The following is an 18,163-nucleotide window of genomic DNA, read 5'->3' as shown; positions in this document are numbered from 1 at the left end:
GCACACACACACACACACACACACACACACACACACGCACACACACACACACACACACACACACACACACACACACACACACACACACACACACACACACACACACACACACACACACACACACACACACACACACACACACACACACAAAAAATAAAAATCATGAACAGATGTGTTTTTATGATCTCACTCTACTTTACAGAAATAATTGAGAATAAGAAGAAATAATAAGAAATGCTGATAAAAAAAAATTCCCCCAAGAAGAGAGTGTTTGGTTAAGTAGATGAAGCGGTTGTTTTAGGAAACTTTTGGAATACAAAGTCACACAGGCTGTGAGTGAGGCGGCCTTGCAGTGGAGAACTTGGGCCTCATGGTCAGAGAGAAGGCACGCGGTCGATGTGAAGGTTGTGCCTCTCCGGGCTGCCGTTGTCCTCATCGTGGTTCATCTCTGGGCTGTGGCCATGCTCGTCTGTGCTCTCCGGGGATTCATAGGGATAACCTTCACAAATCTCCTCGTCCTCCTGTTCCTCTTTAATGCTGGTTTGTGAACATACAGAGGAGAAGAAGAAAAACATGTAATCAGGACTTGTTATCACATAATTACATTCAATCACAGCTCAGCAGAGGGAAGGTAGCTCTGGAGCTGACACTCACAAAGCTTGAGGAGGGGACTGTGTTGCACTGCTGTCACTTTGGTATCCAGATCCATTAGCAAGGGCTCCGTTCATCTGCTCCTGGAGAACATGGGGCAGGGAGTGAAATGGGATGCTGCCCATGAAGGCCGGGTTGTAGAGAGAGTTGTTGCCGTCTAGACCACCACTCTGAAAAAGTTAACATTCTCATTACAACACTGCATCAATGCCTCATGTTATATTAGTGTATATACACACACATATATATATATATAGATTCATTATATTAACCTGAGGAGCAGACCCGGCTAAGCTCTGATGGTTCTGTGAGTTCTTCAGCAGAGACCTATAAGTATAGAGAAAGAAAGAAAAAGTTATATTTAAGTTAGTTTCTTTATTTTTTCTTCAGTTTACTTTATTCTTTTAACACAATATCATGCGTGGAGCCATTAAATGCATATTTTAAACCCATTTTAAAACAGGTCAGTTGCAAACATTAAAAAGTCTGCATAAGAATGTATTTTAACCAACTTTTAGAATTTCAAGAGGTAAATCTGCAGACGTCATATAATCACGACATGCATATGTGCCGTGCGAGATTGGGAAAAAAAGACAGCGTAGCAACAGTAACGAAGAAGGGCAAGGCTTAGTCGGATATCCTCAAACTGCTGCCAACACACACACACATACGCACTTCCAGGTCTCTTTGTTTAATAGAAAGTCAGAGGTTTGAGTAACCGTGGCAAGTAATGACACAAGCCAACTAAAACATTCACGAAGGCATTTAGCATCGATACCATAAACCTGCCGACAGTATCCCGGTGTGTCAGAGCGATTGAGGTTTTGTGGAATGCCACTTTGTTCCCATTTGCTTGTGTGAACACGCTGAATCTAATTTTGTTTGTAGAACACTCAGACTTAGCCTACGAAACTTGCTTACAGTAAATACTGTGTGTACTTATTAGGCGGAGCTAGAAGGTCAATAATGTCAGGCTTATCTGACGTCTAGTTCTATCTGAAAACACACACACACACACACACACACAGGGCTCCGGCTTCATGTCCGACACCTACCCGCTACCGGCAGTCTTCTGGGGCCTTCTCCTGTGGAACTCAATCTCATCAACTGTCCACACAGCTCCCTTCACATTCTCCAAACGTAGAAAGCATTTATGGAGGCTGAGATTATGTCTGACGGCATTCTGGAAGATTTAAAGAAAGAAATAATATCAGGACTTCTACATTGCATTTGTACATTTAAAACATAAATACGACCAAATGTTTCCATAGACTTTTCCCGTTTCATGTCATAATATCCAAAGACATTGAAACTGTAGTACAGCTCATACCTTCCAGGTAGCTGCATTGCGCCTGAAATATGCAAAGTTTCTTGTGAACCAGTTGTAGATTTCATTTAATGTCAGCTGATTGCGAGGTGATTCAAATATCGCCTGAAACAAAGAGAGAGAGCGTGTAAGAAATGATTGCAATAACAAACGTGGATCTGCTTCATTTAGATTAGGATGGCAGTAGAACAAGATTTTAATATTTTTGTGACTGTGTAACATCAGCAAATACCTGTCTTATGAGAGACGCATATGTAAATGGAGGTCTAACTTCTGTGCTCAAGTAGAACTCCTTATTATCAACTATATCTGTGGAAAGACATTAACAAGCAATATTTAAACATAAACATATACAGAATAAAAATGTAACAAAGAATCGTGGAAAAGAGAAGCAGTATACAATAAACAAGAATATGAATATGATTGTGAATAAGAAAATACGCCCCTTCTCTGTGGCCCTATGAGATTATCTTTAGGCGCATCTTTGCAGAAGCTTCAGCTCGAAAACCTTCAATTTTTTTTTTTTTTTTTTTTTTTAAAGAAGTTAAAATTCATGATCTCACCGTTACCTTGGCTCACTGAGCGACTATATCGCCGCCGCACAGGGGCTCCAGTGAACATGCTATTGGGAGTGAGGACTGAAGGGGATTCAGAGAGTGGCGTCATGGGTGTGGATGGAGCCGTAGCGCTCTGAGACAAACTCATAGGAGGCGAGGCTTTGGGCAATGTTGCCTGAGAGAAGGACACATTCGACACCAGATTCACCTGGAAAAAACAACAACAAAGCGGTTGAGTCAGGACGACAACAACAGCGTAACCACAAGCAAAACAATATTTTATTCTAATTGAAGGAAACAGCCACAGCAGGTACTTACAGGCTGTGCTGCGGGTTTGGGTTCAGAGGACTTCAGATGAGCCATCATAGCTTGCAGTCGCTCTTTGTCCTTTCTCAACTGTGATGGATGACAAGACAGAAATAGAAGTTGAGAGTTGGTGAATTCACGGCGCATGTTAAATGACAGTCGGTGTCGGTTTCTGGCACTTTCAAAAGTGTAATTATCTAAAGACATCACTTCTGTTTCTAGCAGTGGTGTGAAAACACACCACTGCTAGAAATCTGTGATGCATTCACTGTCAGAGTTCCTCTTCTTTCTTCCAACAGTTAAGGAAAAGGACTGAATACTCCATTCTACTTAATAATTGTTAAGTTATACGTGTACAATGAAGTGCTGTTAATAAATCAAAGATGTTTCGTCCCTTTTGTTGTGCGATTTAAAAAAAATGAAATATTGGTCGTAAAGAAAACAGATCAAATGCGTACCTGCAGTTCCAACTGCTGAACCACTTGCATCTGCACACGGCACTGCGCCGTGCTCTTGTCATCCAGTGTATGTTCACTGTTCAAATGTCTGCAGACAAAGCACATTCAGAGTCACGGCACGCTTTAGAGAAACCATGTGTTGTACATGCTAAGAGCAAAACATGCTAAAATAATTAGAACTCAAGAATTATTTAATTTCAACATGAAAAACATGAAGATTCAACACAGAGCGTTACACCACAGAAATAGGAAAATACAGTATGATAAGAGGAAATAACGCTTTATGAATTCTGACTGCAGGCTCTGATTAAAAGGTGACATTTACAGCTCCTGTGTATACAGTACATACACATTTCTTCCCCATATATACTAGATCATGGTGTGCAAAGTTTCCCCACTCACTTGAGAAATGCCTGAAAGTCTCCAAAGACAGTTTCACAGCCAGGCCATTTACACATCCCATTTCCATACAGTGCATGGCTATTCTGTGTGTTTTCATCCAGCGACCCTCTGCAACAAGAACAAACCAACCGTCAATGATACATCTCAGGGTCAACGTGTTGGTGCTGCTCAAGACGGGATACATAGAAACAACAGTATCATTCGCTAACGCACCTTTCTGTCCTCTTCAGGAGAGCGTGATGGCCGTTGGTGGTAGATTGTTGACTGGAGGACTCTCTGGCGTCTCCACCAGCAGACAGGATGCTGCCATTCTCACAGCCTGAAATGCAAATAAACCGTTGTGTTACAACACACTGAGGCGCCACTACATTTGCATGAGCCCCTTTGTAATTGCTAACCAAATTAGCTTAAGATCATAAGACCGGAGTATACACAGCGAGTTTATTAGGTACAGCTACGTCAAAAGTAGCTCAGTCTGATTGAACAGCCCTGCGATAAATCCTATCTGCATGACGGCAATAACGCTCAGTTTGTGTGGAAACTGTTTTAGAGAGGCGACTCAACTTCATGATCATTCTGAAGGACTCTGTTTGTGATGCTGTTGAACTGGTGTTTTTGTCACTTTCATTGATAAAGATAGAGAGATAGATACTTTATTAATACCGCAAGGGGAAATGTTTTCGCTACAGCAGCATTCATGGTACGGTATGATGAAAATTTGTCAGTATAACAAATACAAGGCTCAATAGATCTCTTGCAAGAACATTTTCATATTCTTATCTTTACTTTCTCTTACTTTTTTTTTTTTTTTTCAAAGGATGGGCTCGTGTGAGTGTGCCACGTCAGATACAGCAAACACGCCTAACTTCAGATGACTCTGTTAATGACCAACGTACACATGATGATTGCCACCTATGCATAAATGAGCGTGCCTTATGGGGATTGTAAATTGCATAATTAACGCCCCAATAATACCATATAAGGCTCTGCATCCTGCCCCATACGACCTATATTGTAGTCCTGGCTTCAAAGTAATGAAATATTCAATCCATTAGTGGATAACAGTAGACTAATTGCACAGGACTCCTACGACAGGTCTGGACCACTCATAAATGGAGTTCATACCTAAGAGAACACTGTTCGTTTGAATGGTTCTTGCATGAGGCCCAATGTTTGAGAGTTTACATGCCCCCTACATACCCCTTGCCTCAGTGTTGTCACCTGAGAGTATTTCAAGTGATTAAGTCCTCAACCAGCAATGCAGTGGGGCTGTAACGCAGCGTACCTGTGAGTGCCATGGGGCTGGTGGGGAGGACAGACAGCAGGCCTTGTCTCTGCAGGTTGAGGAGATGTTGCTGCTGCACCTGAAGAAGCTGCTGCTGGATGGCAATCTGCTGGGCCGTCAGCTGCGACACAGAGACGACACAACGTCCGTCAGTAAACGCCTTCCTCCGTTCTTCATACTGAATACAGCTTGAATACAACTTGTCCACAGTTTGATTCACGAAATAAACCTTTGTTTAAGATAAATCAATGCTTGGACGGTATGATAAAGAATGTGCAGGACCACTAGACATCACAGTGGAAATATTTTGAGGGATGGTGAATGTGGCTCACACAAGGATCTGTCTCACTGACCATAAGGACAGGTGCTGCCAATCACTTAAAGTAGGAAGATAATGAAATGAGCTAATGTTAGCTATCTAAAGAAGAAACCTATTTAAATCTATTTCAGCAGTGTCTGGTGCTGAGATATTTTTTATCAGAATATCCTCTGCTGGTCAAACACTAACCAATAGAACTAATGGAAGGAATGCCCAATTTGTTTTTTTCATCTAATTGGATGAAAACGCCGTCGAGCACATTTCTGCTCACAACGTATCTAATTATTTTTCCTCGTCTCCAACACCTGCTTCCTTTTGCACTCTGCCAAGTGCGTACTATGTGTTATACATCTCAGTTAATTGATGATATCACGCAAATACATGCACACAAGCTGACGTGTTAGTCACAGAGAAACTGGACACTTTGAAAGTGATATTCCAGGCTGTGCGGTATGAGCAAGTGGTTATAATAATTACTATAATTTTAAATACTTACGCCATACGTCAAGTAAGCTTTAGTCCGACTGAATTGAATCAGACCTGTCTCTCCTCCAAGAATGAACTACCCTTGTTGCATGATGAATATTGCTACAATGATCACATATTCGTGACCTGATAAAAACATACTAATACATTTTACTTAGGAAGCACTTTTCAAGAAAGTCAGAGACACTTTACAAAAGGAGATGAAATAGAGAGAAATCAAACATACATCACAGGAAAAGGTGTAAAAAGAAAAGTTACCTCTTGACTAACAATCCCAGCATTCTTCTGTTGCAGCAGCTGAATATTTAGCTGCTCTTGCTGATTCTTGAAGACCTCCTGAATTTGTTGCTGCAGAAATGTTGATGAGATTTTGAGTTTAAAGAAATAAAAGCTCTGTGTGTTTGATGTGGGCTATGCAGAACACGTGACTACAACAGACTTAATGTTACCTGGTGTAACATGAGTGCTTTTTGCTGCTGGAGCAGCGCTTGGAGCTGCTGAGGACTGAGGACCTGCTGCTGTGGTGTCTGTTGCAACTGCTGAGGAGCCTCTGCTGGTGGGGTCATCATAGGTAATGATACTGGAACCTGCATCGTAGCGGACAAACACATACAAAATGTTAATTATATACAACATAGGTAGGCTGTTTTGGGTGTGTGTGTGTGTGTATATGCGTGCAAGCTACTTTCATTCCATCTTCTTGGGCTGCATTCTAGTGCAGACAATCAGTGCGTTTACATGTCAACGAGAAACCTTATCTCTTTAATAAGCGTAAAGGATGACGAGACACGGCTACATTTCTGCTGGAGTAACATTCTTCTTCATGTATGTATATACAGAGTTTTTACAGTGATTTTAACAAGAGGTTAACAGTGATTTTTACACACACACACACACACACACACACACACACACACACACACACACACACACACACACACACACACACACACACACACACACACACACACACACACACACACACACACACACCTTTGTTTTCTCGCTCAACAGCACCGTCGGTCCAAGTGCTCCGATGTCAAACCTAATATACGTCTGCCTTGGTTAATATGGTAGAATCTCAACACCCTTTAACACATGTGCATGTGCCCAAAGTACACATTACATGTGTACTTGTGTACATGTGTACAAGTACATGTGTTGTACCAAAGCTTTGCAGTAATCAGTAATAAGTGCATGTCAACATGTTGTCCAATGTAAATGTCTTTCTTTTGACATTGTGGTTTACAAAAATGACTAAAGCAACGATTCTATGACGATGAAAATAATTGCCACTTATATTTTCAGTGGACAATGAATCAATGCATTGTTGCAGCTCTACTCCTATAACTGATAGTTGCTGCTTATGTATTATTCTCAGTTCACTGGTCAACCTAACAATGTGAACTTGGTCCTCCTGCCATCTCTGCTAAAAATGAACAACAACAACATTGGATGTCTTAGGGGAATGAGAACTCCATCAAAACAACAACAACAACAACAACCACCAGTACTGCAAAAACAACAACAACATCCTCTGCGAGGCAGGCAGCAATTACCACACCATCCCCCTCCCTGTCAAGCCCCACAGCTCAAGGGCTGTTTACAGTAAACATAAACAGAGCAATCAAAATTGCACAGACATAAATAATGAATTTTAAAAAAAGCATACAGAGCCTGTTTGTGAAAACAGAACTCGAGATTCGTATTTTAATTAAGGTCTGAACCACAAACAAACATTTCTCTCCGAGGCAGAGTCTGTTTTGAATCGGGTAAACAAGCCGACAGCGGCTTTCACACAGGCTCTGGGCTAACAATCGCAGACGACTGCCTCCTACTTTGTCCTTTCTTATGAGATCCAATGCTCCAGAGGTGGCCACCAAAGCAACCAAAACAGGTCCGTCCCACAAACAGAGCCAGTTGGCCCCTCTGTTTTTCTGTGGACACCATCAACACAACAACAGCCTCTGCCTAATCCCTGTTACCATGGCAGCCAGCAAGTCCAAACATCTTCTGTTGTTGTTATTGTTGAAAGTCATACCAGCGAGCGACCGAGTGTAAACACAGATCTGTTCCCGCAAGACTGGTCTTGTGAACTCCGAGATGACTGACAGCAAATAGGAGCGCTGAAAACATGGCTGAAAAACAAACACGGTCTGCTTTCCCTTATGAGACTTAATAATACGCTCTGATGGGTGTGGCCCAAGGAAACAAACTCAAGTAAAGAGTGAATGTGAGGATATCTAAAAAAATATGAAATCACACAATACAATCACCACAGAAATGTGACGTTTTCATTGACACGTTTTAACTATGCTAAATAATAAAAACGGGATTCAAAATAGCTCACTGTCATACAAGCAAACAGAATGAGAAGGACAAACCTGATCGTCTGTTTTAGCACTGCAACAACAGTCTTCGTTAACCTACATGATGTGAGCGTGAACACAACTAACACCATAACACTGATCCCTCCGCCCAGCAGGAGCTGTGCTCTCCCTCCCCCCCCCCCCCCCCCCCACCCCCCACCCCTGTGTTCCCCTTCAGCACAAACACAAACTACAGTTTGGAGAAACTGAGACATTCAAAGTGAGATGTTCAAAGTGATACCGTCACAGGTAAAAAAAATAGCGAAACAAAGTACCCCACATTCTCATGTGACCGTGTGCTGTCTGCCCCATGTTTATGAATACTGGCAAGAAAAGACATGATGTTTGGATACCAGACCAGCTGTACATAAATGCAAATGCACCAGAACTAATTGTGATTCACACTTGGAGGTAAAAAAGCAGCTGCATCAGTTGCAAAGCATATTTTTAGTGTTGAGGACAAACGTTTACACTTGCCCCCTATGCAGCTGTTAATAGAACCGCACTCAACTACAAAAAAAAAAAAAAAAAGAAGCTTTTGCTTCAGGACGCCAACTAACTATTCATTATGTATGAATCAGACAATTTTTGTATTAATATTTTGCTTAATAAAAAGTCCACCACAGTTTGCTGCAGCCCAAAATTGCCATAAAATTGGTAGTTTTTGTCCAACAAACAGTCCAAAACCCAAAGATATTCAGTTTACAATCACATGCAGCCAATCTTCACAACCGAGGAGCTGGTTGTCTCCAATCACAAAGGCAGTCAAAGATCCTGTCATACACAAACATACGTGTTGCTTGTTTTCAATGCCACCATAGAATTGTTTTATCTTTAATGTTTTGGGAAAATGTTTCGAATAATAATAATACCAGCAATATCCTATAATAATGTAATAGATCTGACTACATTGCGAGCAGAAAAACTCCGAGAACAAATATGTAATATGAATGCAACTAAAGATTATATTTATTATTAATCTATCAGCTATGCATCTAGTCAATCTAGTAAATGTGAGAGAATAGTTAAAAACCATGCAGGTGGTACGAGGGGACCTCTTCAAATGACCTGTTTTGTTCCAAACAGTCCAAAGTGCAAAAGGCATCCTGTTAACTAGAATGTAAAACATGAAAAGCGGCACATCTTCACATTAATAAGGCTGGAGACGGGATATTTCTGACGCTTCGGCTCGAAAGAGGACTCGAGCAAAGAAGCAACTATCAAAAAAGCTGCTTTGACTACTAATCAATTAATTGACAAACCATTTCAACTTCAGCATCATTTATTGTTCCATATTTTAGTGGAAAATGCGAAGACTTGGCACTAAATATATCACAATATTTGTAATAAATAAATAAAAAGACTAACCCTCGGTGCCTCTGGAGGAGGAGTCTGGCTGCTCCTCACTCGACTCTCATTCTCACAGTTATTCCCGTTCTCTGTGTGACTGGCTGGAATGATGTGGCTTGTTGGTTCTGACCCAGACTCATGCATCTGGACTTCACTGAGCTGAGAAAGGAAATACATTTACATGAAACCAACCAGACAAAGCAGTACAACATCATGACGCACAGGCAATAAACAATACCAAAATATCTGGGTGTGTTTGACAAGCCTTTTAATTCACACGGTGATAAAAATATATGTGACAGCCTCTCAAATCAACCAATAACGTATTCAGTCACTATGTTAAAGAAACTTAACTTGTCTGGAATGTTAAAACTGAATTGAAAATTAAGAACTACACTGTTATAGCTCGACCCACCAAGACAAACATTCTCTTCAACAAGTGAGAGAGGAAGATGCTAGGTCTATTTGTTGAATAACCTAGTGCTGCCATGACTACTGTAAACACAGGGGCCCTGGGTCCGTGTTTATGTGCAAACATATCTTCCTTCTGGAACAATTTACCATTAACCAGGTGGTGCGATAAACGGCTGTGGCAGGTAGTACAATGCACAAGTAGGCTTTTATGTATACAGCTTGGGTGTGTTTGAGTCAAAAGCTAAGCAGCATAAACAAAGGTAAATAAAGAAGGCAAACAAATAATGTGAGCAGATGGAAAGCTACACAGAGAAGCCTCAAATGAAACAGGCCACGTAGCCTCAAGTGTAAGCCCGACTACATTCACATATTAAAATCAATATTGTAAATCAATCAAGTAGTTAAGCACCATTGAGAGCCAACATCAACATTTGGGCAACATCTGACAGAGGATCTGATTTACCTTCCCCTCAAGACCAAGAACTGTACCAACGGTCAGCTACAAACACATTAAAGACAAACAGCGTTTCCTGCCTTTGAGAATGACGAATACATGAAGAATGAATGGTAAGTTGTGTCTGGCTACAGCAATGTGTGTAGGTGGTGGAAACTGAGGAGACTCCTCCAATGTAAACCTAAAACCTATCTAATCAAAACAGGCAGTTGCTGATGAGGTTTCCACTGTGTTTACTTTTGCTTTCAGGATCAGGATTAGTTCTAAAGACAAAGGGCAGTGTTTCCTGTACACATTTTTGAAGACGTCAGGGGGAGATTTGGGTTGTATGAACCAGGGTGATGACTGGGTCCATTCCACATTAGTTCCATTATGCATTATTCCAAAAACAGATATTATCTGAATACTGTGGGAATATGATAATTGAACAGTCAACAGCTGCTGGGAAACTGTTTTCAGGATGGATTGTGTCAATAAGCCCACGATGAATTTTATTTTACTTTATTTAGAGTTCCCACCACAGGGGCGGTGAGGGGCACCACTCCTCAAAGAATGTAGAGGAAACACTGCAAAGAGGCCCAGCAAGAGCGAACGAGTAAACAATATACACGCTCTCTCTCTGAAGAATGCACTTTTTGACAAATGGTTTCACAGGAATCCACAAGATTCTCACAGCTTATCAGAATAAACGTTATGTTTAAATTGGCATGTGTCGATACTGCAGACCACACAGTTTCGGATCAACTATAAGGACAAATTGTGTCCATGATAATCAATTGCCTACAGTTTGTTGCTGCAGTTGCATTGAAATATTAGCATTAAAGAAAGACGTATCACAACCAATTAAGAAACACCACTGTTACATGTCCCCCTATTATCATGCCAATGTTATAAAGCATATTACAACTTGAATAGTTAATCAACATTCTAATTTGTGACGCGATTCTAATTTGTGACGCACTTAAACATTTATTTGGTCTAGCTTTCAGTCTACATTGTTTTAGTCTCCTCTGTCCGATTAATAATTGTCAAGGCGATCATTTACAATCACATATTGTTTTAAGTTAACTTAGCGCTACACCTAACGTAGCCTCCAGAAAAAACAATGTCGCCCTCCAATCAACTCCTAAATCAATACACCTACATCTCTGAATGGACGTTATCTGACGGCCACGGTAGTTTAGTTGATAATAGAAATGCGGGTTGACTATCATTGACTGAACGTTAGCTTCATGTGAATGGACTCGATATCCGTTAAACCTTTGCAGTCTGAAGGTTTGCGTTGAGAACTTGAGCTTTAAACTGGGCATGTCTGCGGAGAATACAGGGGGGTTACAAGTTAATATATTAACATACATAGATAAGATAGTGTTATATATCCGCTGTCTTTAATAACCTATGTCAGCGAGCCTGGAAAACTGTTTTCGACCAACCTTGCGGGAGACGCTTAATGTTGTCGTCAACAGCACAACAAAAGCTAGCAACCTTTCCTTACGCTAGCTTGTAAGAACCGTTCCTCTCTTCCTCTCACTCGGCAATTTCACAATTAATCTAAATTATACTCTAACAATCATCCGGTGAGTGCCAGCATGCTGTTGAATCAACGTTTACTCACCGAGTTGTGTACGGGGCCGGCAGTCTTTGACTCGGGGTGGTGTCTGAGGAGCAGATCTCGGGAGCACTGCCTTCCTCCTCGGTAGCGAGCTAGCCACAAATTGCTAGCAGAGGGCGTGGCTAATGTAAAAGTAAACACAGGTGACGTCACGTACTAGATTTTCAGATTACATAAATTATGGCGTTTAGCCAAAGACCCCCCCCCCCCCACTCCCCCAAAAAGTAACTCTATCCTTTTTATAGGAAAGGTAAAAATAACAGATTATATGCCAAATGGATTCCTCTATTAGTTATAAGCAAAACTTGCATTGTTCCCATTTAAAATAAGAAAAAAACTGAACAATAACAACAATGTGAGATTTGATATAATGCATAGTTTAAAAAAAAGATTTGTCACTCGCAGGGAGGCTTCTCAGTCCAGTGCCAAGGCAGATGTGCAAAAAAATGTCTCCCTGTATCACTCATCATACATATTTTCCTCCATATTGTGAACATGTTTGGTATAGAAAGGCAAGCTGATCCAAGTGCAGCATTGGTTACTGCAATAACTACTTATCTTTATGTAATTATATAATTACGTGCAATTACAGTCATTGTAAGGACAAGACTGCCTTCACGAGGGAAGAGGGAGACATTCTCATTCTGCCTTCACAACCGCAAGAGGGAGACATTCTCCTTCTGGCCGCCATTAAATGGTCGCCTCCTATTCCTACATTAAATTAAGGGCATTAGCCTATTAATGCCATTCAGTGCCTCAGTTTAAAATCCACCGTCAATGTTGTTCCGTTGGCTATAGAAAGAGTTGCATTTATTAAAATTTGTGCAATATCTGCTGCATAAAAAACTCCCCCGAATTTGTATTTTATATTATCTTACATTTTATTCAATGCAAAACTCTACCTGGAAGAAATGAAAAATTACCAAATTCATGTAGGCTTGTGTATCTTGGAATCTAACAGCAGACCTTGAAGGATTTACTGACAATGAACAGCCTGAGGACAAAGACCTGAAAATCTTTTGTAGAACAACTGGTCTAAAAGGTCCAATGTAATATGCTGCTTTTCATTCAGTGCAATATTGATATTCTCATCAGACATATACAGTAAGTATTCCAAACAGTAAGAAATAGTAGTTTCGGCGTCTTTATTTTTCAAACACGTTTTAAACTAACGAGAATCATGACTATATACAATTTCAACATGCTGAACACAGGCGACATTCTAAACTGCTGGTAAACACAAGGCACCATCCAAGATCAACAATCAGTGACAAATTCTGAGATCCGAAGCGACTGATAGACTGTATATGTGCAAGGGTACAGTACTCTCTTATCCTACATTATGTGCTTATATTACATGAAGTACAGCTGAATAAAAGGGACAATGAAGTTTGGCAAAGTCGGAGGTCTGAAAACTAACTCCTCCTGTGAATATAGCAGCAAATCAAAGGCAAGACTCCAGCATCGAAAACACTCATTTGATTTGATTGACAAATCATAGCAGCAGTCCTTCTGTGGGTTTCAATGCATACCCCATAGCTACATATAAATGACCTCAACTGTGTCAGTATCATAGTACTAGTACTTGCTCTGCTCTATGCGGCATAGAATAGTCACCCTCACTCACTCTCGTACACACACACACACACACACACAAACAGGGGAAACGTGCCTTTCATGTATAATGGTTCAACTTCCTAAATTTCTCATATTTTTCTAAAATGATTAAGTTTTTTCAATAATACAAATACAGCATTTTACATTACCACAGAAAACATCTTAAAAGCTATACATTTGAGAGACAAAAATTTGTTTTGCTGGAGCAATAGTAAACCATTTCTGACTAGCTTGTTTCAGATTTGACCCTGCTTCAGTGGCTGCATCACACCCATGATTTGCACAAATGCACTGAAATAGGCCCCGAGTAATCCCTCAAGAAAGTGACATTTAGAGCCACATCTTTTCTTCTTCTTCTGGTGTCCCTCTCTGTGACAGATTTATGTATGTTTATGTGTTTGTTCATTTTTCCTGGGGCCAATATTCCCTAAGAAAGGGCAGGCTTCAAAAATCCAATTTAACACAGGTCAGATGAATCGATAAAAAAAACAACATATCACATAACATCTGTCACCTACACATCTCAAGTTACAACAAGAAAAAGAAACAAGAACAGCTTTACACTTCACCAGAAAAGGTGACACAAAACCAAAGTGGATTTGGTCTCAGTTATCACAGCTCACACACACAGTAAGAAACAAAAGTGCTTGATTTGGGGCAGATACGAAAATGACAACCACAACACTGCAAATTCTACAGAATAGAAATTATTGCATATATGTCTCAGCATCTACTCTTGTTGATTTGTGTACTGAGGTTATTTTATTGTAACCTATTCCTTTTACAATCCGCTCATATCCTAAAAAGGAGAAATAAAAAATGTGCAACTTTCTGCTCATATATTAGCATTACAGCATACTAAATATTTATGTTAGGCAACAGTATTTTGGCTGTGACAAAACAAAACAGAGAAAACAGTTCACTGGAAAAGCCTTGTATTCCATTGTTAAGATAAAGGTTTGCTTTGTGGAACTAACCTTCCTCTTAGATCTAAAAATGAGATTTAATTCAAAGACCTAGCTTTGTCTGTGCTCAGGAAATGGCACAAAATATGCTATAATACATCTAAAAAATCTGGCATGTAGATGATCTGTTGTTTTGGTTGAGGATTTGAAAAAACGTTGAAGTATAAAACACACAAACACTGCCGCAAATAAAATCAAACTAAAATGTTTTTCCCTTCGACTAAAACATTTGGATATTATTATGAATGACAGCAGTGCTCTGCAGATGGGAAATTCAATCGATTGAAAAGTGTAATGGTCAACATTTTTTAGGTAAATAAGATCATTTAGTAAGCAACTATGAACTCAATTGCTTCAAAATGTCCCCAAATATTATCCAAAACATGTTCGTAAGCAATAAAACATGTACATATCGTTCTGACGTGCAAAAATGTGCTAATGTCTTCGACCTCCCTCAAAAGCGTGGTGCTCCTCGTGTGCTGAAATAAACCAAAAAGAACAATGACTCACGTTGTATAGCGTTATTGTCAATCAATTTTTGAAAACCGCTATGCAATTAATATTCCAAGAAAATACTCACGCTTGTAAAACACTGCTTTGAAAGGTATTTGAGGAAGGAGCTCATTGATCCTTCCTAAAATGTTTGACTCGTTAGCACAAGAAGCGTTTCCGTTCCAGACCTGAAACACGTCTTCTCTGTCTCTCACACTGACGCTGACGCCGACCACTTCATCGTCTGCAAGAACAGATGCACAGACTCAGATGAATGCAATTTGAAAATGCAGTATTCTGCACATAAAAATGCGAACTCTTGCAAAAGCCACTGCATTTTCACAAAACTCAATCAGGAAATTTACCTGAGGCACAATAGTCACTGAATTGCTCTCCAATAAAAGCCAATAGCAACTCCTTCCATACAGCAAACTGTTAATATGAAGGCAAATTTGTTAAATAGTAAATAATCAATAAGCAAATAGTACATAAATATATTGATCATGTCACTCACAGTGCATTCTTTTGGTACTTTCATCTTCCAAACACCCCCTTTAGCATTGCTTTCTTCTTCCCTACAAACCAGCAGGCAACATTCCACAAATTGAAACAGATTCAAATACTATAAACACGAGCATGTATTTATCCTAAATTCAAACATACCAGAGCGGTTTTCTTTCTCCTCTCATCAGATGATAGCTGCATCTCAATGGCAAGCTGGAGACGCCGGGTATGTTGTTGTAAACTCTCCAAAAGTTCTACTCCAGTGCCGTGGTGAAGAGAGGAAACAGGTTATTTTATTGAAACATCTACTGGCACAGGGAGTGCAGACAGTTGGCCTCGTTAATATTTCACATGTGTTACGAGGTAGAAAAATCACTGCCAAAGGTCTTTTCCTCATTGCTCTTAACACCACACACACACACACACACACACACACACACACACACACACACACACACACACACTCATTCATTCATGAGTCCTCATCCAACACAGTTGTGGTTAGGATTTATTAAGGTGGTATTTGAGCTTTTTAAAGTCCTGCCATAAACACAACGATACATAAAAAATAACCTGCCATGCTAATTAGTTCAGTAATCACTAATTCAGTTATTATATCATGTTAATTAGCAGGTGTTTCCATGTATACAGACTTGTTTTAACATGTTGTCAGTAGCTCTCTAAGCTCTTTATTAGTAAGGTACATCACATAATGGCACACATTATTGGTGGAAAACAAAATGTGTAAAGCTGCTGAACGTTGTAATGCTGATGGTGCGGTTTGACCTGTATCACTGCAGGGATGCTACTGCTAAATCCTGCATACTCTTTACTTTCAAGTACAGAGACATCACTGAGGCATAAAGCATTCAGTTTCTCCTGATAGGTGTCTCAATTTAAGTTTGGCTACTGTTTTGGCGCATTTGGGAGAAAGACAAACTCCCAACAGTAATGTGGAAAGAAATCAGCATGTCATAGTGGAAGTAAGGAAACGTGCTATTGAAATGTGTCCTCACATCCACTACTCCTCCCTAACCCCAAAACCCCTAGCGTGGCAGAATGTACCAACACTGTGCCTGCTGGAGCTTTGCTCTCGTACCAACACTGTAAAGCCTCTTACCTGGACGGTGTCCACGGTGTAGATTTTCTTCAGGTTTGACTCACATTCAGCTGCCGTTGTTCCTGGGAGGGATCTGACAAGAAGAAACAGGTACATACGTTTAAATTAATGGCATTTGTTTTATCTGCTTCTTTAAAAATTACAAGCGTGTAGAGATCTCAGGTCCTTTCATTACTCAGATATGTTTCAGTGAGCTCCCCTCTGACCAGACAGCTTGGGGGGGGTTGATCAGATGACAAATAAGCCAGTAAACAGTAAACAACACTGACCCCATTTGACCACAGCACCCTCTGATTTGAAAACATGGTGGATGATCAGGATTGTGTAACCCACCTTCACCTGTGTTCAACTCTGCTGTGATTGCTTAACAGTAACTCTGAAAACTCTGATTGAAAAGGTCATTTTAAATTGGGAACTTTGTATAAAGCAATGGTACATTTGAGCTACATAACTGTCAATTCGACAGAATACAAAGTGTTTCAGTGAACCATGGCAAGAGGAGTGACACAACAAGTTTCTCAGAATAACACCCATGCTCACAAGAATAGAAACAAAGGCTGAAGTCAAACTGACCTTTCCTGAAATCAGGTTGAGTTATTATGTTTTACCAGTTAGTCCTAAATACGCCCTTTTGGATTGTTTTAGGATCCTTACAAAGTAGAGGACTTGCGTTTATAGGTCACAGAGAAAACAAGTTGACTGGAAAGCTGCATTGACACCATTATCAAGCAGTGTTTGTTTTAATGTTAATATGGGATTTATTAATACGGACATTCGCTGTTATAAGCATCTATAATGTTAATATGTGATCTGAAAAGGCCAATATATAGCAGGCCTGATACATTCGTCATGTCCCTTCTTTGTTCTCATTAAAAAGGTCAGCAACAAAGAGTTCACCGTTTTAACACTATATAAAGATGAATAATATTACAACAGGGGGGATAAATAAAAAAAGCAGTGTCTTACCTATCAAGCCAGAAGGTCCACGGAGAATGTAAAGGCAAAGTGTTGTTTTCATTGTCACTTGAAATCCTTCCCAAATCTCTGTCGCTGATGTGGATGTTGTGCTCCAGCAGACCCGGGCTGGAGGATGTGTTCAGTTGTAATGCAGCTACTGGAACTGCCATCGTTGCCGAATGACTTCGTAAAGAAAAAGCCAGCAGGTTTTCTTGTTATACGCCGTTATACGTATATATAGATTCGTTAGGTAAAATTAACCCCGATCAGCTTCACCGGGTTTATGCCGTCACAACAACAAGAGGAACGATGACGCCCAGCTGACTGCCTGCGACGTCTAGAGCGCAGCAGAGCGATCCAGAAGTTTCTGTGACTGAAGTCTGCACATGCTTTAACTCAAAATATAAGTAATTGAGCAATAACAACAACCCGATATTTAAATTATGGCTGCATGTTCCGTTGCCACACGCGCATTCAAGTGCTTTGTTGATCTCTCACGTACGCATCTTCCGCAAATG

General features: G+C 40.3%; 2 protein-coding genes across 6 annotated transcripts; both read right to left on the bottom strand.

Annotated features, from left to right (window-relative positions):
- Positions 1 to 289: 289 nt before the first annotated feature.
- On the bottom strand, positions 290 to 12,127 carry LOC116382304 (forkhead box protein P1-B-like). 4 transcript variants are annotated; one of them, XM_031845254.1, is made up of 16 exons: positions 11,994 to 12,127; positions 9,529 to 9,669; positions 6,241 to 6,378; positions 6,050 to 6,139; positions 4,987 to 5,107; positions 3,915 to 4,020; positions 3,702 to 3,809; positions 3,300 to 3,387; positions 2,854 to 2,931; positions 2,542 to 2,743; positions 2,211 to 2,287; positions 1,982 to 2,083; positions 1,707 to 1,834; positions 924 to 978; positions 655 to 821; positions 290 to 537 (listed from the first exon to the last, which is right to left on the bottom strand). In XM_031845254.1, the coding sequence occupies exons 2-16, from the start codon at positions 9,652 to 9,654 to the stop codon at positions 375 to 377; spliced, it is 1,749 nt and encodes a 582-aa protein (XP_031701114.1). In that variant the 5' UTR covers positions 9,655 to 9,669; positions 11,994 to 12,127; the 3' UTR covers positions 290 to 374. The 4 variants fall into 4 exon arrangements, with proteins under 4 accessions (XP_031701114.1, XP_031701112.1, XP_031701113.1 ...); XM_031845252.1 differs by lacking the exon at positions 11,994 to 12,127 and having other exon boundaries at positions 9,529 to 11,976; XM_031845253.1 differs by lacking the exon at positions 11,994 to 12,127 and having other exon boundaries at positions 2,548 to 2,743; positions 9,529 to 11,976.
- A 287-nt stretch (positions 12,128 to 12,414) lies between these two features.
- Positions 12,415 to 18,144, bottom strand: LOC116382305 (eukaryotic translation initiation factor 4E type 3-like). Of its 2 annotated transcripts, XM_031845257.1 has the most exons (7): positions 17,655 to 18,144; positions 16,689 to 16,761; positions 15,728 to 15,822; positions 15,579 to 15,639; positions 15,430 to 15,496; positions 15,153 to 15,308; positions 12,418 to 15,051 (listed from the first exon to the last, which is right to left on the bottom strand). In XM_031845257.1, exons 1-7 carry the CDS (start codon positions 17,813 to 17,815, stop codon positions 15,008 to 15,010), a joined length of 657 nt encoding a protein of 218 aa, XP_031701117.1. In that variant the 5' UTR covers positions 17,816 to 18,144; the 3' UTR covers positions 12,418 to 15,007. The 2 variants fall into 2 exon arrangements, with proteins under 2 accessions (XP_031701118.1, XP_031701117.1); XM_031845258.1 differs by lacking the exon at positions 17,655 to 18,144 and having other exon boundaries at positions 12,415 to 15,051; positions 15,728 to 15,825; positions 16,689 to 16,763.
- Positions 18,145 to 18,163: the final 19 nt, after the last annotated feature.

This window comes from Anarrhichthys ocellatus, unplaced genomic scaffold, assembly GCF_004355925.1.
Source record: "Anarrhichthys ocellatus isolate YVR2014 unplaced genomic scaffold, GSC_Weel_1.0 scaffold5, whole genome shotgun sequence".
Taxonomy (NCBI): domain Eukaryota; kingdom Metazoa; phylum Chordata; class Actinopteri; order Perciformes; family Anarhichadidae; genus Anarrhichthys; species Anarrhichthys ocellatus.
The sequence above is the reverse complement of the archived record's forward strand: the minus strand, read 5'-3'. Positions and strand labels throughout refer to the sequence as shown.

Coding starts and splice junctions, on each gene's coding strand:
- LOC116382304 (XM_031845252.1), bottom strand. CDS start 9,687: ATGTATTTCCTTTCTCAGCTCAGTGAAGTCCAGATGCATGAGTCTGGG. Junction 3,810..3,914: donor CTCCTGAAGAGGACAGAAAG/GTGCGTTAGCGA, acceptor TTCTTGTTGCAG/AGGGTCGCTGGATGAAAACA. Junction 2,744..2,853: donor CCAAACCCGCAGCACAGCCT/GTAAGTACCTGC, acceptor TGTTTTTTCCAG/GTGAATCTGGTGTCGAATGT.
- LOC116382305 (XM_031845257.1), bottom strand. CDS start 17,815: ATGGCAGTTCCAGTAGCTGCATTACAACTGAACACATCCTCCAGCCCG. Junction 15,640..15,727: donor GGAGAAAGAAAACCGCTCTG/GTATGTTTGAAT, acceptor GCTGGTTTGTAG/GGAAGAAGAAAGCAATGCTA. Junction 15,497..15,578: donor AAGTACCAAAAGAATGCACT/GTGAGTGACATG, acceptor TCATATTAACAG/TTTGCTGTATGGAAGGAGTT.